A 25,450-nucleotide genomic window follows, 5' to 3' on the forward strand; every position below is an offset into this window, starting at 1 on the left:
GATGAATCTTAAGGTAGTACTGTATATGATGATATACACTCAATGGTCATCCTATGAGCTACTTCCTGTACCTAATAAAGTGGCCACTGAGTGTATGCTCGTGTCTTCTGCTGATGTAGTCCATTCACTTCAGATTCGGTATGTTGTACGATCAGATATGCTTTTCTGCCACTCACTGGGTATTTTTTTCTTTTTCACACCATTCTCTGCAAGCTGTAGAGATGGTTGGACGTGAAAGTGTCAGGAGATCAGCAGTTTCTGAGATACTCAAACCGCCCCATCTGGCACCAACAATCTGTCCACGGTCAAAGTCACTTAGATCATATTTTTCTCCATTCTGATGTTTGCTCCGAACAACAACTGAACCTCTTGACCCTTTCTCCAGGTTTTCATACATTAAGTTGCTGCCACATGACTGGCTGATTGGATACTTGTACCTAATAAAGTGGCCACTGAATATACATCAGGAAATTTGCTGTTTTATAACAGCAGTGCAGTACAATACATGAAAATCACTGTGAGTTATGAACAAAATAAATAGCACAAAAGATGAATAGTGAGGTAGTGTTCATGGGTTCACGGACTGTTCAGAAATCTGGTAAATCAAACAAATGACTGACTTGGGGAGAAATGCTCATCCCTCTCAATGAAGCTACTTTCCTGGTGAAGATTTCAGGAGGAACAAAGTGAATGAGGAAAGAGTCTGAAGACTTGGGTTCTACACACACAGGTGACCAATGAAGATGCCATTATTTTGAAAGTAAGAAGTCAGGTGGTGAGGATCAGCTTTCTGGTTTTGTCTCTTGGGAGTGAGACACAAGGATGTGACAGGAAACGTGGCCAACTCACACCATGGGCAATGTTTGGCACAAACCTGATTCTGATATGGGTCTCTGGTGTGGACTGAGAGTGGGAAGGGGGCAGGGAGAAAGGGAAATCACAGTTGAGAAGATGGGAAGGGGGAGGGGAGTGGGAAGCACCAGAGAGACATTCTGTAATGATCAATAAACCAATTGTTTGGAGTCAAATAACCTTACCTGGTGTCTCAGGGCTGGGTGTGTCTGCACCTGTACCACCCCACCAATCTCGGCACTCCTCCTCTGCCATCTGTCCCACACCCCTCCCGCGGGGCTCCACCCTCACCATTCCCAACATCCTTTGCTCCCACCAGATTTACAAATGCTCTCCACTCCATGTTGATGAATACAGTCCTGTATTCATACAGTCCTGTATTCATATAGCCTTAGGCACATATATATATATATATGTGTGTGTGTGTGTGTGTGTGTGTGTGTGTGTGTGTGTAAGACTTTGGCATGATACTGAACATGCCACCCACAGAGATTGTTAGAATACATCAATACATTGAGCTGTACAAAGAGAAAAACAAGAACAAAATGCAGGAAATCATAAACACAAGAGATTTTGCAGTTGCTGCAAATCCAGACAAACACACACAAGATGCTGGAGGAACTCAGCAGGTCAGGCAGCATCTGTGGAAATGAATAAACAGTCGACATTCTGGGCCAAGGCCCTTCATCAGAGCTGTGAGGAAGGGGGAAGACACCAGAATAAAAAGGAGGGGGGAGGGGAAGGAGGACAAGCTAGAAGATGATAGGAGAGGCCGGGTGGGTAGGAAAAATAAAGGGCTGGAGAGGAGAGTGGACCATAGGAGAAAGGGAAGTAGCAGAGGCAACGGAAGGAGTTGATAGGCTTTACAGTTTCTCGGGGTCATAGGCAGAGCAGATGCCATAGCAACCCATGATGTATCTGAATAGGATGCTTTCTATGGTTACTCAATAAAAATTGGTGTGTGTCATAGAACATAGAATATACTGTCAAAAGTACAGATCAGTATAGGCTCTTTGGCCCACAATGCTCTGCTAACCTTTTAACCTACTCTAAGATCAATCTAAACCCCTCTAGCATAGCCCCCCATTTTTCTGTCATCCATGTGTCCATCTAAGAGTTTCTTAAATGTCCCTAATGTAATCTCTCTTAGTTACACATACACAAAATGTTGGAGGAACTCAGCAAGTCTGGGTCCAGCCAACATCTGTGGGAAGGAATAAAGAGTAGATGTTTTGGGCCAAGACCGTTCAGCATGCTGAATTTCCTCAGCTTTCTGAGGATGTAGAAAGATGGTGATCTCTCTTGACCACGGTATCTATGTGGTTGGACCAGATCATGCTTTTGGTCACATTTGTACCTAGGGACCTGAATCTCTCCACCATCTCCTCTTCAGCACCACTGACATGCAGAGGCAAGCCCAACTTGTACTCCTCCCCCTCCCTTCTTCTGCCCCCTTCCTTCCCAGTCCTGATATACAGTCTGTGCTCAAAATGTCAACTATTTATCCCCCTCCATAGATTCTGCCTGACCAGTGTTCTGAGTGCTATTCTGGGTTTCCAGCATCTCTTGTGTTTATGTTGTGTGTCCAACCCTGCTTCCTGAAGTTAATGGCCAGCTCTTTTGCTGAACATATACTGAGGGGTGTGATGCTGGGAATACAGATTCTAGAAGAGGTCCAAATTAATGATGGGCATTTTGAAACAACACTCGGATTTAAGGTGGGGGAGACAGGACAGCTTGTGAACCTTGAGATCAGTTCCCTTTTAGGCAACATATGTGACCATTTCACACAACCATAGCTCCATCTACAGGACTCAACCAGAACACACTGAAAATTTCAAATTAGATCTTAAATGTTTACTCTCTCAGAATACAGCCTTCCAATCTCTGTAACAGAATTGTTTTACTGGGTCTTGATGAAGGGTCTCGGACCAAAATGCTAACTGTTTACTCATCTCCATAGATACTGCCTGAGCAGCTGAATTCCTCCTTTTTGTGTGTGTTGCTTTGGATTTCCAGCACCTAAAAAGAGAGATAAGTTGTATTTGTTATCTGTACATCAAAATATTCAATGAAATGTGTTGATAAAATCACCAACGATTCTGCTAAGGGCAGTCCGCAAGTGTCACCCAGATCCTGGCGCCAACATAGTAGACCCACAACTTAATAACTCCGACTCATACAGCTTTGGAATGTGGAAGGGAATTGGAGCAGCTGGAGGAAAGCCACACGGGCATGAGGAGAAAGTACTTTCTGCCCATTATGCTGCTGGCATTTAGGGGAACAATGAAGGTCCTCCTTCTCTGATGGTGTTCAGGACTTCCTTCGTTGTGTCAGTTTTCACTCTTCTCGGTTTTCACTACTGTCAAGTCAGTCCTGCAAATCCTGGGTGGAGACTCAGGAATACAGTCACACTCAGATGTAGAAAGATTGTTCATTGCTGTGTCCATAACAATTTTGTTTGACCAGTCAGGGTTGTTAACCCTGAGCTGAGTCCCCAAACCTGGAGGACTGGTGGACCACTCTTAGTCTGAACTTACCCTTTGACCTGTTTGACATGGGTGACCTACAAACAGCCAAGCATAAAACCCGGACTCCAGCCAACATAGCTCTCTGGGTCATTGAGCCACGTAAGCCTCCAAACCATGACATGGTCCTCTTTGGAGGGTGGGGAAAATGTTTGAATTCCTTACAGACAGCAGTGGGAATCAAACACCAATCTCACAGAGAGTGATGCAAAGCATTGTGTGGGTTGTTTAGTAATTGTCTTATTGTAACGATTCCTCATACCTCTGGTAACTCCTCTGTCAGTGTTACAACAGTCACTGCTCTTCACTGGTATTTTCTGTGTCCCTGTGCAGATACAAATCCATGGGGATTCACATAGCTTTTAGTACAATCCAGCTCATACCTGACACAGGACCGAATACACAGGACAGCAATGCAAATTCTGGGTGAGAAACAACTCGGGCACCCAGGCTGAAGAATGTGTTCATACAAAAAGATGACTCCTCATCTATTTTTCTCCAGTCCTGGGGAAGAGTCTTGGCCCAAAATGTCGACTGTCCTCTTTTCCAGGCCTACTGAGCTCCTAAAGCATTTTGTATGTGCTGTTTGGATTTCCAGCATCTGCAGATTTTCTCGTTTGAGGTATTTATATTTCTTCCTTCATTTACACGACCTCACCATTGCTGACAAGCAAAATGCTACCAGCTAGCTTTGAAGAGGAGATACAGAACATTGAACATAGAACACCACAGCACAGTACAGGTCCTTTGGCTCACAATGTTGTACCGACCTTTTAATCTTCTCTAAGATCAACCTAACACTTCCCTCCCACATAACCCTCCATCTCTCTATCATCCATGTGCTTATCTAAGAGTTTCTTAAATGCCTCTAGTGTATTTGCCTCTACCATTCCCCCCCTCCCCAGCAGGGTGATCAGAACACCCACCACTCTGTATAAAAAACCTGCCTCTGACATCTCCTTATACTCTCCTCAGCAGGATATAGCCATTGAGGGATTTGAAAATAAGAATTTTAAATACAGTCTTTTGGCTAATCAAAGTATGGAAAAATGTTTTTGGTTTGAACATAGAGCACAGTACAGGCCCTTCGGCCTGCATGCTGTGCCAAAGGTCAAACCAACTCTTCCCTCCCATATAGCCCTCCATTTTTCTAGCATCCATGTGTCTCTTAAATATCTCTAAAGTTTCTGCCTGTACCACACTCCCCGGCAATGCGTTCCACACACCCACCTAATGAATTAATCTGGATTTATTTATATATTTATAACCATATAACAGTTACAGCACAGAAACAGGCCATCTCGGCCCTTCTAGTCCGTGCCGAACGCTTACTCTCACCTAGTCCCACTGACCTGCACTCAGCCCATAACCCTCCATTCCTTTCCTATCCATATACCTATCCAATTTTACTTTAAATGACAAAATCGAACCTGCCTCTACCACTTCTACTAGAAGCTTGTTCCATGCAGCTACCACTCTCTGAGTAAAGAATTTCCCCCTCGTGTTACCCTTAAACTTTTGCCCCCTAACTCTCAACTCATGTCCTCTTGTTTGAATCTCCCCTACTCTCAATGGAAAAAGCCTATTCACGTCAACTCTATCTATCCCCCTCATAATTTTAAATACCTCTATCAAGTCCCCCCTCAACCTTCTATGCTCCAAAGAACAAAGAATAAAGACCTAACTTGTTCAACCTTTCCCTGTAACTTAGATGTTGGAACCCAGGTAACATTCTAGTTATCACATGTACAAACAGTGCAATGTGTCAATTGTGTTAACAACCAACACAATTTAAGGATGTGCTGGAGGCAGCCCACAAGGGTCGCCACACATTCCGGCACCTTGGTAACGTACGAGTTAGCCTGACACTATTACAGCTCAGAGTGTCGGAGTTTGGAATCAACTCCGGCACTTTTCTGTAAGGAGTTTGTACGTCCTCCCTGTGAATGCGCAGTTTCCTTCGGGTGCTTCGGTTTTCTCCCACAGTCCAAAGATGTCCTGGTTGACTGGTCATTGTAAATTGTCCTGTGATTAGGCTAGTATTGAATAGGTGGGTTGCTGGGCGGCGTGACTCATTGGCCAGAAAGGCCTGATGACCCCCTTACACCAGCTGCCCCTGACCATGGCGAACGGATCAGGAACTTGTGAGATGGTGTTAAAGAAGCCTTCGTGAGTTTTGTTTCAAGCTTCAGTAAATTTATTATCAAAGTACGTACAATAATATACTACCTTGAGATCCATTTTTACAGGCATTTCAAAGTAAATTTATTATCAAAGTATGTATACATTATACAACCTGAGATTCGTCTCCTTACAGGCAGTCACAAAACAATAAACCCAAAAGAATCCATTAAAAAGAAGGTCATCGAAACCGTAATCTGCAGAGTGAGAGAAAAAAAAACACAAATCATGCAAACAATAAAAGCAAACACAGCGCTCAGAACAGAAGTGACTCTATAGATGTGAAGCCCAGAGCAGGCATGTACAGGAAAATAAAAAAAATACAATAAAATTTACAAAAACCTGTACATGAACAAAGACTGACAAACAACCAATATGCAAAAGAAGGCAAATAGTGTAAATAAAAAGAAAATAATACTGAGAAAATGAGTTGTAAAGTTGTGGAAAGTGAGTCTCTAGGTTGTGCAATCCGTTCAGAGTTGTGATCAGTGAAGTTACCCATTCCGGATCAAGAGCCTGATGGTTGAGGGGTAATAACTGTTCCTGAACCTGATGGTGTGGGGCCGAAGGCTTCTATACCCTCTTCCCGATGGCAGGAGCAAGAAGAGAGCAAGGTCTGAATGGTAGGGGTCCTTGATGATGGATGCTGCTTTCTGGTGACAGTGCTCCTGGTAAGTGTGCTCAGTAGTGGGGGAGGGCTTTGCCTGTAGTGATGGACTGGGCTGTATCCACCACTTTCTGCAGACTTTTCCATTCCTGAGTTGTTGCAGATGGTACCTACTGCAGCCACAGGGAACCACTGATGGTGAATCAGAATCAGGTTATCACAGAATGAAATGTTATGAAATATATTTGTCATAGTACTGTACAGCATAGAAATGGGTCCTTTGGCCAACTCATCAATACTGAGCAAGGTGTCTTCATGAGCAAGTCCTACTTGGAATGACAGCGTATCAAAGATAACTTAGCTCTTGGTAGGGCCACCCATGGCAATAAGGTCAAGAGGGAGGTCCCAGACCGAAAACAATCTGATTAAGACCTCAACGGTGGTCCTGGTGGAAGATGATGACACATCACAAAGGCAGTGAAGGTGGAGGAAGGCTGCCGCAGTGAAGGGTCCCCAGTCATCTGGCACTCCATGCCACTAGACCCTGGCCCCAATCTGTTAAGGACCGTGTGGTGGCTCCCTGTGTATCAGTCACCCCACCCTAAACAAGCATCTCCATTAAGACAATATGTTGTGTATTTAATATTCCAGTAATATTTGAGCAATGTTGTAAATATATTGTTTGACATAATTTTTTGTGTAAATAATTCATAATGAGGTATATATAAGAAGTTTGTGAGTGGCATATATTATTACACCACCCTGTGCATGCCTCACTAAATGTCAAATGAAGTAGACAAGATACATCCAGCTCCTGTGTTTGTTTTCGATTAGTTTTTGGAGTTAGAAAGCATAAGAACAGCTCCTTGGGAGAACATCATACTCAATTCGAGTAATTGCACTACCATGCACTGAATTGCAAGAGGTAATAAAGGGTTATAGACGCAGCAAGCTCCATCAAGGCACAACCGACCCCACTGTTGAGGACATATTCAAGAGGTGATGCCTTGGGAGACGGCATCCATCACTAAGGACCCTCATCACCCGGGACATGGCCTTGTGCCATTATTACTATCAGGCACACAGTCAACGATTCAGGAAGACACACATTCAAAGATTCAAGAACAATTCTTTCCACCCGTCATCAGATTTCTGAACAGTCCACGAACACTACCTCATTGTCCCTTTGCTACACTATTTTATGTCTGCTGTCGCAAAACAACACATTACATTTGGAGATAATAAAACTGATTTTGAGTTTATTTAATTGCTTGAGTTTTAATTCTCTGCTGGGATTTGTACACTTTGCAGGACATCCTAGGGTTGAATGCTTTACTGTGTGTGTGGGAGAGGGGCACATTCTGCTGTTGTTGTTGTGTTCCGTGTTGTTCTGCTGAACATCGTGAGCATGCTATGACGTGAATGCATGAAGATGCTTGTGGGCTGCCGTCAGCACACCCTTGAGTGTTTTGGTTGTTAATGCAAAAACACATTTCATTGTGTGTTTCAACGTACACATGATAAGTAAATAAATCTGAAAGGTGCAAGTCTCTGGTTACTGGTTCAGTACTGTAACTTAATGCTATAGAACTCCTGTAATAGTTTGATGAAAATGTCCAACAAATCCAAAATACAAAGGGGCCTTCTATACCTGGGGAATAACAGTCCCTCGAATTATTTTTCTCAGCTGCATGGACCGACCATTGCTCTGAGCAGGAACTTTTTCACTGCTCAGTATATTAATTTTTTATGGTAATATGTACATCAAACAAATACAAACCACAACTCACAATGCAAGTAAACAATGTCAGGCAGTCAAAACAACTGATAGGCACAATGGGAAAAGTAACATGTTTTGATTAGATGGCGTCGGCGTTCAGCAGGCCTGTGGTTTATTAACAATGAGCTACTGACTAACGTTCTGTGTTTATTGTTACAATATGAAATGCGAACACTGTAATACATTGAAGTTCTAAAATGTTTCAAAGAAAAGGTTACAGTGCATTTATTATTTAGAAATTTATGGCTTGTATTTATTAACACATAATTAATTACAGGGTAAATCACAATTATATTAACATAGATGTCAAAATTATTACCATGATATAAAAGAAAATTCCAGCTGTGAGGCAACAAACGCTATGTGCATGGAGATATTTCAGTTACTGTATGGCCGTGTACACTCCCCCAGTAGTCATCATCATCACTACGTGCCGTGTCATATGACGTGGGTGATCATGATCTCATGACCATGATCGTTCTTGGCAAATTTTTCTACAGTAGTTTGCCATTGTCTTCTTCTGGACAGTGTCTTTGGAAAATGGGTGACCTCTGCCATCATCAATACTCTTCAGAGATTGTCTGCTTGGTCTCAGTGGTTGCATAACCAGGACTTGTGATGTGCACCGGCTGCTCAAACGACCATCCACCCCCTGCTCCTGTGGCTTCATGTGACCCTGTCTGGGGGGATAAGCAGGTGCTACTCCTTGCCCAAGGGTAACCTTCAGGCTAGTGGAGGGAAGGAGCACCTTACACCTCCTTTGGTAGAGACATGTGTCCAACTCCCCCAATCCTCAGTATTAGCTCTGGAAATTTCAGTTTTGGATCATGACTCCCAAGGAAGGTGAGAGAGTATCCCAGGAAAATCAGGAGAATATCCAAAGTAGAACATCTGGAATGCACTGCCAGGGTGGAGGTGGAGGCAAATATGATAGAGCACTCAAGGGGCTCTTTGATAGGTACATGCATGTGGAGGAGACGAAAGGAGATGGACATTGTGTAGGTAGAAAGGATTTGTTTAGTTGGGCATTTGATTACTAATTTAATTGGTTCAGCACAAAATTGAGAGCCAATGGGACTGTTCATGTGGTGTACTGGTTTATGCCCTATGGAACAAACTTAGTTAGCAAATTGATACTGTCAATAAATCAAATGGATCATTGACTATCAATAAAAGGTTTCTGACACAGTGGTGTGGTGGGTGTAGGAAGAGATAGTTAAGCTAGTCCCTGGTCTGCCAATGGAATAGGGTTCAACGTTAGAACTGAGTGACCTGGGAGTACGAGGACAGGGTTCCCTGAAAGTGAATTGTAGGTGGTGAAGAAGGCATCGTGCACACTGGCCTTCATCAGTCAGGGCAGAGAGTATATTGAGGTTTGTTGTGTTGTAGTTGTACAAGATGATGCCGAATGTGCTTTTGGGATACTGTGTTCAGTTTTGGTCACCCTGCTGTAGGAATGATGCCAATAAGCCTGGAAGAATGTTGTATGTGATAGAAAAATAGAGGACATTGATCAAGTGAACAACCAGATTCTTTTTTTCCCAGGGTGGAAATTCCTTATATGACCAAGCATAATTTTAATGCAATTGGAGGAATGTACGGTGGGGATGTCAGGGGCAAGTTTTTTACACAGAGAGTGGTGGGTGCTTTGAATACCCTGTCGGGTGGTGGTGGAGGCAGATGCAGGGTGGTGGAGGCAGATGCAGGGTGGCAGAGCATGGCTAAAGCCCTCCCACCATTGAGCATATCCGCATAAAACGCTATCGCAGGAAAAGGGCACCCAACATCAGGGACCCCCCATTACCCAGGGCATGCTCTCTTTTGCTACTGCTATCAGAAAGAGCTTCAGGACTCACACTGCCAGGTTAGGGACTAGTTATTATCCCTCAGCCATCAGGCTCTTGAATCAAAGGGGATAACTTCACCCAGCTTCACTTGCCCCCATCTTAGGGATGTTTCCACAATCAATGACTCTTCATCTCCTGCTCTCGATATTTATTGTTTATATGTTTATTATTATTAGTTCTTTCTTTTTCTCTTTGCACAGTTTGTTGTCTTTTGCACTCTGGTTGAACGCCCAAGTTGGGCAGGCAGTCTTTCATTGATGTGTTATGGCTATTACCTGATAGATTTATTGATTATGCCCACACAAAAATGAATCTCAGGGTTGCTCAGAGATACAGAGCAACCCTTCCAGCCCTTTGAGCCATGTCACCCAGCAGTCCCTCAACTTAACCCTAGCCTAATCACAAGGCTACATACAATCGCCAATTAACCTACCAAACAGTAGGTTAACAGTAGTGGACTGTGGGAGGAAACTGGAACATCCGGAGGAAACCGACATGGTCATGGGTAGAATGTACAAAGTTATAGGCAGCAGCAGGAATTGAACCCAGGTCACTTGTACTGTAAAACTAGAGGTTAGCACGCCCCAAGTTGTATACGGTGACATATATGTACTTAGATAATAAATTTACTTTGAACTTTAGAAGCATTTAAAATATTCTTAGATAGACGCATGGATGATAGAAAAATGGAGGGCTATGTGGGAGGGAAGAGTGTAAATGGGCAGCATGATATTGTGAGCCGTAAGTCCCGAAGGGCCTGTACTGTGATACAATGGTCTGTATTCTATGTTCTAAATTCATGAGGGAGTAGGTAAGGTAAATTTGCACAGTCTTTTCTGAAGTGTTGGGGAATGAAGAATTAGGGGCACAGGTTTAAGCAGCGAGGGGAGGGAGTTAATAGGACTCTCTTTCATGCAGAGGCTGATGGCTACATGGAACGAGCTGCCAGAGGAATTGGTTGAGGGAGTTAAGTTAACAGCATTTGAAGAGAACCTTGACTGATACTGTACATGATTAGGGAAGGAATGTAGGCCAAACGTAGCAAATAGAACCGGCTGTGTGCCTGTTTCCCGCACTGTCAGATTGTGGAGAAGAGAAATATCAAATTCAAGTAAATAATTTACAAATATTATTTATTTGATACAAATTCATTTTGTTCATCATGCAGAGTAACTCAGATTGCATCAATTTCTAGAAACCCGTATTCATACATCTCAGTGCAGTGCCTGTAGACCTCTGACCTCAGTGAACTTGGCATGTGGTGCGATGTGAAACAGTAAGAATCCTGAGATCACCCGCAGGTCTCCCCTTGTTCTGGTGCAAGAGAAATGAAACACCTCAGCAACACACACAAAATGCTGGAGGAACTCAGTAGGTCAGGCAGCATCTGTGGAGAGGAATATGCAGTCGACGTTTTGGCCTGAGACCCTTTAACTGGACTGGAAAGGAAGGGGGCAGAAGCCTGAATAATAAAGTGGGGGAAGGGTAGAAGTACAAGCTGGCAGGTGATAGGTGAGACCAGGTGAGGGGAAAGCAGGATGGGTGGGAAAAGGAGGATGAAGAAACTGGGAGGTGAAGGAAGAGGTAAAGGGCTGAAGAAGAAGGAATCTGATAGGACAGGAGGGTGGACCATGAGAGAAAGGGAACGAGGAGGAGCAGACGGAGGTGAAACCAGAAGAAGAGAAGAGAATGGGTAAGAGGGTAGCCTGAATGGGAAATGGAAAAAGACAGATGGGTAAAGGGAGGAGTGGGAAGAAGAACTGTTATGCCTTAAGCACTGAGGAAGTAGAGGGATGAGTTAGTAAGTTTGCTGATGACACAAAGGTTGGAGGTGTTGTGGATAGTGTGGAGGGCTGTCAGAGGTTACAGCGGGACATTGATAGGATGCAAAACTGGGATGAGGAGTGGCAGATGGAGTTCAACCCAGATAAGTGGGAAGTGGTTCATTTTGGTAGGTCAAATATGATGGCAGAATATAGTATTAATTGTAAGACTCTTGGCAGTGTGGAAGATCAGAGGGATCTTGGTGTCCGAGTCCATAGGACACTCAAAGCTGCTGCGCAGGTTGACTGTGTGGTTAAGAAGGTACATTGGCCTTCATCAACCGTGGGATTGAGTTCAAGAGCCGAGAGGTAATGTTACAGCTACACAGAACCCTGGTCAGACTCCACTTGGAGTACTGTGCTCAGTTCTGGTCGCCTCACTACAGGAAAGATGTGGAAACCATAGAAAGAGTGCAGAGGAGATTTACAAGGATGTTCCTAGTTTGGGGAGCATGCCTTATGAGAATAGGTTGAGTGAACTCCGCCTTTTCTCCCTGGAGCGGCGGAGGATGAGAGGTGACCTGATAGAGGTGTACAAGATGATGAGAGGCATTGGTTGTGTGGATAGTCAGAGGCTTTTTCTCAGGGCTGAAATGGCTAGCACAAGAGGGCACAGTTTTAAGGTGCTTGGAAGTAGGTACAGAGGAGATGTCAGGGGCAAGTTTTTTACGCAGAGAGTGGTGAGTGCGTGGAATGGGCTGCCGGTCATGGTGCTGGTGGATACAATGGTGTATTTTAAGAGACTTCTGGATGGGTATATGGAGCTTAGAAAAATAGAGGGCTATGAGTCACCCAAGTTAATTTCTAAATTAAGTACATGTTCGGCATAGCATTGTGGGCTGAAGGGCCTGTATTGTGCTGTAGGTTTTCTATGTTTTTATCAATGACCTGGATGATAGTGTAGTTAACTGGAGCAGCAAATTTGCGGATGACTACAAATCTCAGGGTACAGTGGACAGCAAGGAAAACTATGAGAGTTTGCAGCAGGATCTGGACCAGCTGGAAAAATGGCAGATGGAATTTAATACAGATAAATGCAGTTTAACCAGAGTGGATCTTACACAGTGAGTGGTTGGGCACTGAGAAGTGTGGTAGGATAAAGGGATCTGTTAATCCAGGTCCATAATTATTAGAAAGTGGTGTCACAGGTAGATGGGGTCATAAAGAAAGCTTTTGGCCCATTGGCCTTTATGAGTCAACGTATTGAGTACAGAAAATGGGATGCTGTGTTGAGGTTGGATAAATTGTTAGTGAGGACTAATTTGGAGTATTGTGTGTAGTTTTGGTCACCTACCTACAGGAAAGATGTAAATAAGATTGAAAGAGTGCAGAGAAAACTTACAAGCATGTTGCCGGGACTGGAGGACCTGATTTATAAGGAAAAATTAAATAGGTTAGCACTTTATCCTTGAAATGTAGAAGATTGAGAGGAAATTTTTGATATACAGAACTATGAGGGGTAAAAGCAAGCAGGCTTTTTCCACTAAGGTTGTGTGGGACCACAACCAGAGATCAGGGGTTAAGGGTGAAAGGTGAGAAGTTTAAGGATAACATGAAGGAAACTTCTCCACTCAGACAATGGTAAGAGTGTGGACCAAGATGCCGGCACAAGTGGTGCACGCGAGCTCGATTTCAATGTTGGAGAAAAGTGAATAGTAGGTGTAGGAGGGCTATGGTCTGGGTGCAGGTCGATGGGACTAGGCAGTTTAAATAGTGCAGCATGGACTAGATGGGCCAAAGGGCCTAGTTGTATGCTGTATTTTTCTATGATTCTATGTCTAGGGTTAACAATTAGTCCTGATGAAGGGTCTTGATCTGAACGTCGACTATTTATTCCTCTCCGTAGATGCTGCCTGGGCTGCTGAGTCCAGCACTTAGTGTATGTTACTCCAGATTTCCAGCATCTGCAGAATCTTTTGTGTTTAGGATTAACAATGATCAGCTTACAATCTTCAGTGAAGGTATAAATGCAAACCATACTCAACCAAACTGTATTGCTACCACACACTCAAGCTCCTAGACAAGAGCAATTAACCTTTCAGCAGTTATGCCCCTGATACTGAATCAAATGCACAGTGCACCCGCAGGGTTGGAAATGGCTCGAATCTCAGGCAGAGCAAGAATGCCTGGAAGTGTGGAGGAACACAGCAATCTTTGGGTTCACATCCACACATCCCTCAAAGTTGCTGCACAAATTGATGGTGTGTTTAAAAAGGCATGTGGTGTGTGGTCTTTATTAGTCGGGAGATTGAATTCAAGAGCTGCCAGGTAATGCTGCAGCTCTATAAAACCCTGGTTAGATGGACACTCCAGAGCCTGATTCTGTGCCATAATGTTCTAGGACTCTAGACCACACTTTGGGCATTGTGTTCAGTTCAGGTCGCCTCGTTATAGGAAGGACATGGAGGCTTCAGAGAGGATGCATATGAGGTTTACCAGGATGCTGACTGGATTAGAGTGTATATCCCGTGAGGACAGCTTGAGTGAACTAGGACCTTTCTATTTGGAGTGAAAGAAAGTGAGAGGTGACTCGATAGAGGAGTATCAGATAAGAGGCATAGAGTGGACAAGTGATGAATTTCTTTCCCCAGGTGGAAATGGCTAATATGATGATTGGAGGAGAGTAGAGGAAGGCTGTCAGAGATCAGTTTTTTGCACAGAGTAGAGGTCGATTGCCTTGTCAGGGGTGATGGTAAAAGGCTAATATATTAAGGAGAATTTTAAGATACATTTAGAGGCAGGGACAGTCTTAGAGAGTCTCTAAGGTACAGAGATGATAGAAAAATGGAGAACAGTGGGAGGGAAAGGTTAGATTGAACTTAAAGTAGATTTCTGTTTTGCAACCTCTCCAGCCCTAATTTTTCATACCCCTCAATTTAGCTACACGTCGCTAAACTCTTAAATTGCCTCATGAAGCCCCATCATCCATAAGACTGTGACCAAGCTGCTGGTCACTGCTCCTAACATCTCGTATAGGTTGGCCTCCTTTGTGTGTCTGCAATGGGTAGAGACACTGCCTCACTGCCCCAGAAACCCAGGTTCAATCCTGACCTACTGTGTCTGAAGTTTGCATGTTCTCTCTGTGGCCATGTCGGTTTCCCTCAGGTGCTCCAGTTTACTCCTACATCCCAAAGATGTGCGGGCCTGTAGGCAAATTGCCCCGACACCGTTGTAGAATTTGGGGACAGGTAATGCAGAATGTTCCCTCTAACTTGTAACGACTAGTGTGCGCAAAAACCTTGTGCTGTGCAATGTTTTGCCCAGTGACAACAACATGTACTTACTGAATAATTTCTTCAATAAAAAGAGTATATTAAAGCCAGTTCTAAAATCTGCAGGCAAATCATTGCAAACTCCATGTTGTCAACACTGTCTGCATCAGAAACCGGAAAAGGAAATTGTGTACAATCGTGAAATACACTTAGCATGTCAACAGGGTAAAGGGTGATAATCTTTCGTGCGTAGACACACCTCAGAGGGAACATTGGTGATGGGAACGTGGGGAGAAGAAAATAAGAGTCATTAAGTGTAAATAATTGGTGGATGGCCAGTAAATATTTGTGGGACAAATAGCCTGTTTCCCAAGATATATTAGCCAAACTTTATAGAATAGAACTAAATTTAGATCAGTCAAAGCAGTGGATTTAAATTCCTCATTTTCAAACCCTTCTATAGCCTTCTTGCTTCACAATAAAAGTTGAACAGGTTGGGACTTTATTCTCCAGAGTGTAGGAGAGTGAAGGAGGATTTGACAGAGATATACAAAATTATAAAGGTATAGAGAGGGTAATTAAGCTGAGGATCTGAACTTCAGGCATTAAATGAGAACTTCTGATGGTCTCCACCCTTTATCGTCTATCTGTCTTTTCCCCAGGGTCAGTAGGGGGAAAACCTCTGAATAATCCAAGTCTATGTCCCCATCATGAGAGGCAGAAATGGGTAAGGCCAGTCAACAGGGCTCTGGTGAAGCTGTATAGTCCAATCCCCTGCACAGTGGATACAATGGATTACAGAAATGATGAAAAAGATCGATGGCTGAGACATCACTGGGAGCTAAGGGCCCAAGAAGAAGAAGGAGTAGGGGAGAGTTGGGGAGGTTTGCAAGTGACTGCAATCTTTGGACAGGATTTCTATTGACCTCACTTGTACACTCTTACAATGAAACCCAGCTCAAAGGAGCAGCAGCTCATCTCTCAGTCAGCCTTCTGAACTTGTTATTGAGTTCAGCAATTTCTGATCCAGCTGTGGGCAACGCTTCTTCTTTCTGTCCCAGCCTTTATGAGTCCGCTCGGGAAGTCGGACCCCAAATATCTGCAAACTTGTGAGGCCGCTGAGGTTGGTGGGGGGTGGAGTGAGTGTGAGTGTGTGTGTGTGTGTGTGTGTGTGTGTGTGTGTGTGTGTGTGTGTGTGCGCGTGCGTGCGTGTGTGTGTGCGTGTGTGTGTGTGTGTGTGTGAGTGTGTGTGTGTGTGAGTGTGTGTGTGTGTGTGTGTGCGTGCGCGCGCGTGCGTGCGTGTGTGCGTGTGTGTGTGTGTGAGTGTGTGTGTGTGTGAGTGTGTGAGTGTGTGAGTGTGTGTGTGTGTGTGAGTGTGTGTGTGTGAGTGTGTGTGTGTGTGTGTGTGTGTGTGTGTGTGTGTGTGTGTGTGTGTGTGTACGGGTGGGTGGCTGGGACGGAGGAACAGGGCTTATTTTGCTGTTGTTGCTTTCTGGCTTGGTATATTCTGTTTTGTTGTGTTGTGCTGGGCATGCTGTGGTGGTGCCGGAATGTGGGTGTGTTGGTTGCTAACACAAACGACACATTTCACTGCAAGTTTCGATGTATATCTGATAAACAGAGCTGAATTTGAATCTTGTTTCAGTTCTCAGCCTGAGAGCAACCCTCCCAACCCATTTGCATTTCATTTTTTCTGGCTTTTGCCCTCCCCCTCTCCCCTTTCCCCCTTGCTTAACCATTTGCTTTAACTTTCTTCTTTTGCTGGTGTTAACTCCTGTTCCACTCTCACTGGAGACTTGCTGGCACATTGGACAATTTATATTTTATATTATTAGTATTAGCACTATAACAGGCTCTAAACAACCCGACTGGCCCATTTACACCCTGTGACCAATTAAGCCACTAACCTATACGTCTTTGGAATGTGGGAGGAAAGTGGGGCACCCGAAGGAAACCCCCAGGTCACGGCCAGAATGTACAAACTCCTTACAGACAGTGGCGGGAATTGAACTCTTGTAATACCATTATTCTGACCACTACACTACCGTGCCGGTCCACAGTCCCTGCTGCGTATGGATATGACCCATCTACACTTTGCAAGCCCTCCCCAAGCAGTGGTGTTTGGAGCATTCCAGAGATTATGTTCGCATTCCCTTGCCAAAGCTGGTGTAGCTGAGGTAGTACATTCAATCACCAGTCAGAACAGTCAGTGGACAATGTCTGTGAACTGCGTACTCAGCTGGAAGTAAAAACCAACCCATCAGAAAAAATAATAAGTGTTTTTTAAACAGATCTTTCAGCAATCAAAAGGGATTAATTTTAATTTTATTCCTTCAAAAATGGTTAAACGCACCCCAGAATCGAACTTTAAGGCAAGGAAACTTTAAAGGAGGTTTTAAATCTAATCCCACCTTTCAATAATCCTCCTTCGAAAAGAAATACTTTTAAGACTGAATCATCTTTTTCTGCGGGTCGAATAGGTATCTCTTAAAGGCTAAGGTGATGGTTATGGGCTGTGCATCGCTTTTCTCTTCCTCTGCCTTGGCTGAGTCGCCCCGTGCACCCTTGGCTTTTTTCTTGCTGGTCAGTGCAAGGTGCAGCTTGGCCTCTGGGCTTAACCCATCTGTGGGGAGAGGACACACATCATTATGCCAGAAAGTGGTAGGGACAGGTCCCCATGAGCATGCTGGCCAAAAATACATACCTCCCTACACTAATCCTACTAACCTGCATCAGGCCAACAGCTGTGCAGACCAACCATTGCTCTGAGCGGGACATTTCTACATGGCCTGAAAACTGCACCACATTTTAAATATTTTTAATTGTAATATGCATACTCTGAATATTTAGAATGAAAACTTGAAAAATCACATTCTTTTGATTATACAATATTTATTAAAAGAAGGCTGTAATGAAATACAGTACAACAAAGAAAATCTTTCACGTTTTGTGAACTTTTTCTAGCTGTGTCCAATTCTAGCTGCACGGCGACAAAGGCTATGTGCACAAAAGCATTTCAGTTACTGCGCGGTCACTTAGAGGGAACAGTGAAGTGCACCGACCTCCCCACCACCCCTGAGGATAATCTCTAAGTCTTTTATGACATTGAGGGAATGGTTGTTGTGTCGTGCTGCTAAGTTCGCTGTCTCTTTCAGCTGAGTAAGGATTTGCGTGGCACTCTGATGTCTATGACAGTGACCTAGTCTAGCACACAAAACAGTACAGCACAGGAACAGGCCCTTCAGTCCATGATGTTGTGCTGAATTAGTTAATCTAGTAATTAAATGCTTAACCAAGCTAATCCCTTCTGCTTACACAATGTCCATATCCCTCCATTCTCTGCCCATTTGGTGGTTGTCTGTCACGTCCGATGACAACAGGAAATCTGTGTGGGAGGGTTTTTAAAATGGAGAAGTCATTTGAACTGGAGCAGTTCCACTCTCTTGACCTCAGAAGTCCGGGCCCAGTGGGTCGAACAAGCGTCACAGACTGGGGTCTTCCTTGTTTGCAGGGGATGACCGTGATGTTTTCTGTGACATGTCATGCCCTTTGCTTTCTGCGGTGTTGCAGAACCACCTTCCTGGCCATTGGATCTCATCTACCCAGTCTGCTGGAGCTGACTCATTTAAGCCGCGCCAACTTAAGGGCCTTTTAAACACCTCCATTGCATTTGCCTCCATTGCCACCCCTGGCAACCACCACTCTCAGTGTAAGAATAAACTTGTTCTGCACATCTCTTTTGAACTTATCCCCTTTGACCTTGAATGCATTTCCTCAGTATTAGATATTTTGACCCTGGGGAAAAATATCGACTGTTCATACTGTCTATGCTTCTCATATCTTTAGATGCAACACTGAGTCATGTTATCTGCAAAAATTCTCTGATGACTCAGCAATAGTTGGGCGTATAAGGGGAGAATGGGAGGATGAATACAGGGCTCTGGTGAAGGACTTTGTCGAATGGTGCAAGCTGAATCATCTGCAGCTCAACATTAATAAGACAAAGGAGATGGTGATGGACTTTAAGCCTGCACTGCTCCCTGTTACTGTAGACAGTGAGGACAGGGATGTGGTGAGGACCTACAAGTACCTGGGGTGCACCTAGATGACTGACTTCAGTGGAGTACCAACACAGAGGCTGTGTACACCAAGGGCCAGAGTTGCCTGTACTTCCTGAGAGACTGAGGTCCTTTGGAGTATGCAGGCCTCTCTTTCAATTGTTCCACCAGTCTGTTGTTGCCAGTACAATCTTCTGTGTGTGATAATGCTGGGGCAATGGCATCAACACAGGTGATGCCAGCAGGCTCAATAAACTGATCAGAAAGGCTGGCTCTGTTATAGGAGTCAAACTAGATACACTGGAGACTGTAGTAGAACAAAGGACCCTATGGAAAATCCTGGCAATCCTGGTCAATTTTTCTTACCCTCTGCATGCCGCCTTGGCTGAACAAAGGAGAACTTTTAGTAAAAGACGAAGACAACAGCACTGCTACAAAGAGCACTATATGAGGTCATTCTTACCCTTGGCCATTAGGCCCTATAATGAGTCAACTTATAGCCAGGGAAGTGATAACCCCCTCCTGTTAGACTGTTTGTGGTAATTTATTTTTTATTCTTTCTACTTGCCTTCTAATATTTTTATTTGTGCACTCGTAATGCTACTGTGACACTGTGATTTTCTTTGGGATGAATAAATAATATCCATCTATAACTTTAGAAACTTTAGTCAGGAGTTGAAGTATCAGAATCTGAATTTGAATCTTCTCATTAAAATATTTTCTGTTTTCCAAAGCTAAAATAAGCTGTGAAAGAGTTAACAAAAAACCGTTCAAGCATTTCTTGTATCTTTCTGCGTATTCCACTACAGAAACTGTGGTATCTCTGGCATCATTTCAATCACTGGCAGAGCCCGGGGACAAGATGGCACAAGGCACGCCATCACCACAGGGAGGAACTCATACACAAGAGTTGAATAGGTTGAAAAAGTTAGAACTTTATCTGCTGGAATGTTGGAAAATTGGGAGATTTGATAAAGGGATTCAAAATTATGTGGTATGATTAAACTGAGCTTTGGAATGTCACCAAAGACTAGCAAATTTCTAAGAAGTACTGTGGAGTGCATTCTAAAATTATGTGGTATTATTAAACAGAGCTTTGGAAAGTCACCAAAGACTAGTAAATTTCTAAGAAATACTGTGGAGGGCATTCTAACTGATTGCATCACCACCCGATATGGAAGGACAGGATCGTTAAAAGCTTCAGAGGGTTGCAAACTCGGCCATCTCCATCATGGGCACTATCCTCCCCAGCATCTAAAACATTTTCAAAAGGTAGAACCCATCAATAAGGAATCCTCCCCCTCCTCCCCTATCATCCAGGACGTGCCCTCTTCTCATTGCTACCATCACGGAGGAGGTACAGGAGCATGAAGACACACATTCAATGTTTTTGAAACAGCTTCTTCCTTTCTGCCATCAGATTTCTGAATGGACATTGAACCCATGAACATTACCTTACTACCTTTACTTTCTTTTGGTACTAGTTATTAAATTTAATTTAATGTATATATGTGTATATATACAAATTAAATGATAATAGGAAATAAAATGTATTTCTTATATTGATCTACAGGTTTTTTATGTTTTGCGTTATACATGGAGAACGACGTTCTTGTTGCCGTTTGCGTGATTTGTTTTTTGTGCATGGGGAGGGGGTGATGTTTTTGCTTTGAACAGGTTCCACGGTGTTCCTTTGATTCGTGACTGTCTGTGGGAAGACGAATCTCAGGGTTGTATACTGCACACAGACATTGATAATAAATGTACTGCCATAGATTTCATGACACATGTCAGTGATAATAAACCTGATTCTGATTCTGAAAAAGTCAATGTCAAAGTAAAATCTATTTATAGTACTATTTAAAGTACTCATATGTTACCATATACGATCTTGAGATTAATTTTCTTGCAGACATTTACAGAAAAATAAATACAATAAAGTTTATGAGAACTATACATAAACAAAGACTGATAAACATAAACAGCCAAAGTGCAAAAGAAGACAAGTTCTGCAAATAAAAATAATACTGAGAACAGGAGTTGAAAAGAATCCTTAAAAGTGTGTCTGTAGATAGAATAAAATATATAAAATACACCGTGAATGCAAGCTGGCATTTTCCACTGAGGTTGGTTGAGACTAGAATGAGAGATCAGCGTCATCATTGTTGTGGCTACCCCTCGACATCGAGGAAGATGGCCTTTGTTCTATTGATCTACTTATGGGTTCTCAAGTGGCTTATGAGTCCAATCTTGGCTTTGAAAGTTCTTCCGCATCCAGCACAGGTAGTTCCAGATGGCAGATCGGGCTTTGGTTGATGCTGCCTCTCTTTTCATTTTCTTCTCTTTTCTTCTAATTCTGCACATCTGTTGGCTTCGAAAGTTGCTGTTCCTTCTCGGATGATGGCTTGCCAGAGTTTCCTGTCCTTGGCATTGGTTTCCTAATTGTTGATGTCAATGTTACATTTCTTCATGTTGGCTTTTAAGGCGTCTTTGAACCTCCTCTGCTGTCCACCTCTTTTACGTTTGCCTTCTTTAAGCTGGGAGTAGAAGATTTGTTTCGGCAGATGTTTGTCTTTCATCCAAACAACATGAGATCATAGGTTAAGGGTGAAAGGTGAACCTGAGAAGGAACTTCTTCGGTCAGAGGGTGGAACGAGCTGCCAGCGAAAGTAGTGGATGCGGGGTCAATTTCCACACTTAGGAGAAGTTTGGATAAGTTTGGGGTATGGAGGGCTATGGTCCAGTGCAGGTCCATTGTAAAATAGCAGTCCAACACTGAATATATGAGGTGAAGGTCCTGTTTCTCTGCAGCAGAGGGCAAGAATGGAGGCAGATGAGGCCCTTGCAGTTATTCTGAATATGTGCAGTCATACCTTATCTTGAAACACCAAATCAGATAACTAGTTCTGCTCCCATGACTGAAAACAGACTGTTAGGGCAGGCTGCCACCACGAATCTGACCAATCGTGAAGGGATTCCATCCACAAGACCCTGGTGCCTGGAGGTCTGCAGATTAAAGCAAGCTCATCACGGACTGCTTGGCAAGTGCAAAAGGTGGCAGACAGAACTCCACCTAATCTCACAACCACATCTACCTACTTCTGAGGATTTCTCCAGTTACGCAAAACATGCTCCCTTTCACTTGAAGGGGGATTGTGAAAGCAGGCCAAAATATTCCCTTGATCATGTTAAACAAGGAACCAGCATTAACAGTACAGAATATAGAGTCTGCCAGAACATCGAGATGTCCGTGCAGGAATGCGGCTGACTGGCACACTCCAGGCTGCAGGAGTACATGCTGAGGGATGCATTAAAGTTCAGTGGGGAAGGACCACAGTACAGGGTTCTTCAGCTACTGGAGAGAGAGGGGCCGGGTTGGGTGAGATAGTCACTAAGTTATTATCGTAGTGTCCCACCCCAGGGGGCAACATGAGTGGCAGCAGTGTTATTGGGGTGTAGGAATATAATAGAACAGTACTGAAAGCATTGTCTATGAACGTAAGAATGAAATTAGGTGCCACAATAGCGTAGCAGGTAGCAAAAAGCTATTTATTACAGCTGGGGCAGTTCCAGAGTTTGGAGCTCAATTCTGGTGTGTTCCGTAAGAAGTTTACACTTTCTCTCCATAACCGCGTGGATTTCCTCTGGGTGCTCCAGTTTCCTCTCTCAGTCCAGAAACATACTGGTTCAAAGGTTGATTGGCCTATGTAAGCCCTGTGATTAGGCTAGTGTTAAATAAGTGAGTTGCTGGGTGATGCAGCTCTTCGGACTGGAAGGGCCTGTTCTGAATTAAAAAGGCATTGCTCTGTTTATTTTTGTAAATATTTCTTAATATTTTTTAAATCAGCCATGAGTAAAATAGCAGAACAGACTTGATGGGCTGAATGGCCTAATTCTAACCCTATGTCTTACGGTCTTACTATGAATATATTTCATTTTAATAAAAGATCTATTGTACTAATTTCCAGCATCAGTAATAGATGACAGGATCTATATTTAAAACTCCTGAACATTAGCCTGACTTAACCCTTTCAGGATTAAAGGTTAATTGTCAGCAAGAGAGACAGCTGACTCCACTGAAGTAACATGAACTCGGTTTCTCAAGGGATTCTCGGCAATTTACTGCCTCATAATCACAAGTAGTTTATTGAACATGTTGCTTCAGAATTTATGGGCCTAAAATTTGTTACTGAAGGTATTCTCTGGACAGTAATTGAGAATTAGAATCAGGTTTAATATCACCAGCATATGTTGTGAAATTTGTTTTGCGTCAGGAGTACAGTACAATAAGAAATATATATAAAACTTTAATTAAATAGGTAGTGCAAAAAGAGAGAGAAAAATTAGGGAGGTAGTGTTCATGGGTTAATTGTCCTTTCAGAAATTTGATGGTGGAGAGGAAGAAGCTGTTCCTGAATCGTTGAGTGTGTGTCTTCAGCTCCTCTATCTCCTCCCTGATGGTAACGATGAGAAGAGGGCATGACCTGAGTGATGGGGGTAATTAGAGATGGGTGATACTTTCTCAAGGCATCACCATTTGAGGGTCTGCTGGATGCCGGGGAGGTGAGTGCACATGATGGAGCTGGCTTAGTTTGCAAGTTTCTGTAGCTTCTCCCAATCCTGTGCAGTGACCCTCTCCATACTAGACGGTGCTGCAACCAGTTAGAATACTCTCCATGGTACATCAGAATCAGAATCAGGTTTAATATCACCGGCAGATGTTGTGAAATTTGTTGTTTTGCAGCAGCAGTACATTGCAATGCAGAATAATAAAAATTTGAATTTACAGTAAGTATATATATATATATATATATAATACACACACACACACACACACACACGCACACAGTTAACATACATAAAGTTAAATTAAACAAGTGTGCAAAGAGAGAGAACAAAGGTAGTGAGGTACTATTCATGGAACAATGTCCATTCAGAAATCTGATGGCGGAAGTGGAGGCGGAGGTGGAGAGGAATAATCTATTCCTACATCTGTAGAAATTTGCCTGACTCACAATAATTGATAAAATGGATGCATGTATTCTATGTGGTTGAAAATTTGGCTGAGTGGTGTCATAACAACAACCCTCTCATTCAATGTCAGCAAGAGCAAGGGACCGATTGTAGACATCACTTAGTTATATTGGCATTTGCATAGTTTGTTACCTTCTGCACTCTGGTTGCTGTTACAGTTACTATTCTATAGATTTGTTGAGAATGCCCGCAGGAAAATGAATCTCAGGGTTGTATGTGGTGACATATATGTACTCTGATAATAAAATTTACCTTGAACTTTGATTGAAAGGGCTTTCAGTTTGAGATTTTAGTTCAGCTTCAATTTGGGGGCATTTTTTTCACACAGAGGGTGTGGGTAAATGGAATGAGCTGCCAGTGAAAGTGGTAGAAATGGATATAATTACAATATTCAAGACATTTGGGCAGGTTATAGAGTCATGGAGCAAGTCAGCATGGATACAGGCCATTTGGCCTAAATTGTCCATGACATCCACTCAGCTAGTCCCAATTTACTATATTCTGTCTATCTTCCTCCAAGCCCTACCCTCCATGCACCCATATCTCCTGAAAACCAAGGTTCCCTAAACCTGTTATCTTTACCTTTTATTCTGAGAGGCACATACAAGCTCTGTACTCTCAACATTTTATTTTTGAAGGCCTTCAACTTCCCAAGTACATCATATATAACCATATAACAATTACAGCACAGAAACAGGTCATCTTGGCCCTTCTAGTCCGTGCTGAATGCTTACTCTCACCTAGTCCCACCTACCTGCACTCAGCCCATAACCCTCCATTCCTTTCCTGTCCATATACCTATCCAAATATTTTTTTTAAATGACAAAACTGAACCTGCCTCTACCACTTCTACTGGAAGCTCATTCTACACAGCTACCACTCTCTGAGTAAAGAAGTTCCCCCTCATGTTACCCCTAAACTTTTGCCCCTTTATTCTCAACTCATGTCCTCTTGTTTGAAACTCCCCTACTCTAAATGGAAAAAGACTATCCACATCAACTCAGTCTATCCCCCTCATAATTTTAAATACCTCTATCATGTCCCCCCTCAACCTTCTACGCTCCAAAGAATAAAGACCTAACTTGTTCAACCTTTCTCTATAACTCAGGTGCTGAAACCCAGGTAACATTCTAGTAAATCTCCTATGCACTCTCAGTAATTTGTTGACATCTTTCCTATAATTCGGTGACCAGAACTGTACACAATACTCCAAATTCAGCCTCACCAATCCCTTGTACAATTTTACCATTACATCCCAACTCCTATATTCAATGCTCTGATTTATAAAGGCCAGCACACCAAAAGCTTTCTTCACCACCCTATCCACATGAGATTCCACCTTCAGGGAACTATGCACCATTATTCCTAGATCACTCTGTTCTACTGCATTCTTCAATGCCCTACCATTTACCATGTATGTCCTATTTGGATTATTCCTACCAAAATGTAGCACCTCCTTGGCAGAAACCAGCCTTTCCCAATTTACACTTGACAAATCCTTTCTGTTACCATCAAAATCAGCCTTTCT

At 43.2% G+C, this 25,450-nt stretch overlaps 1 protein-coding gene across 4 annotated transcripts in view; it reads right to left on the reverse strand.

Annotated features, from left to right (window-relative positions):
• Nucleotides 1-2,737: 2,737 nt before the first annotated feature.
• The window catches only part of eefsec (eukaryotic elongation factor, selenocysteine-tRNA-specific), a 454,525-nt gene continuing 431,812 nt past the window's right edge, over nt 2,738-25,450 (reverse strand). Inside the window, exons 7-8 of one of the 4 annotated variants that reach the window (XM_059943929.1) lie at nt 17,242-17,453; nt 2,738-2,874 (exon numbers count right to left, since the gene is read on the reverse strand). In XM_059943929.1, the coding sequence (XP_059799912.1) occupies nt 17,275-17,453 (179 nt within the window). In that variant the 3' untranslated portion in view covers nt 2,738-2,874; nt 17,242-17,274. Of the gene's footprint in view, nt 2,875-5,607; nt 5,759-16,166; nt 17,454-25,450 lie in introns of those variants that run through there. The other 3 variants (XM_059943928.1, XM_059943930.1, XM_059943926.1) reach the window with 3 other exon arrangements.

Source organism: Hypanus sabinus, chromosome 19, assembly GCF_030144855.1.
Source record: "Hypanus sabinus isolate sHypSab1 chromosome 19, sHypSab1.hap1, whole genome shotgun sequence".
NCBI lineage: Eukaryota > Metazoa > Chordata > Chondrichthyes > Myliobatiformes > Dasyatidae > Hypanus > Hypanus sabinus.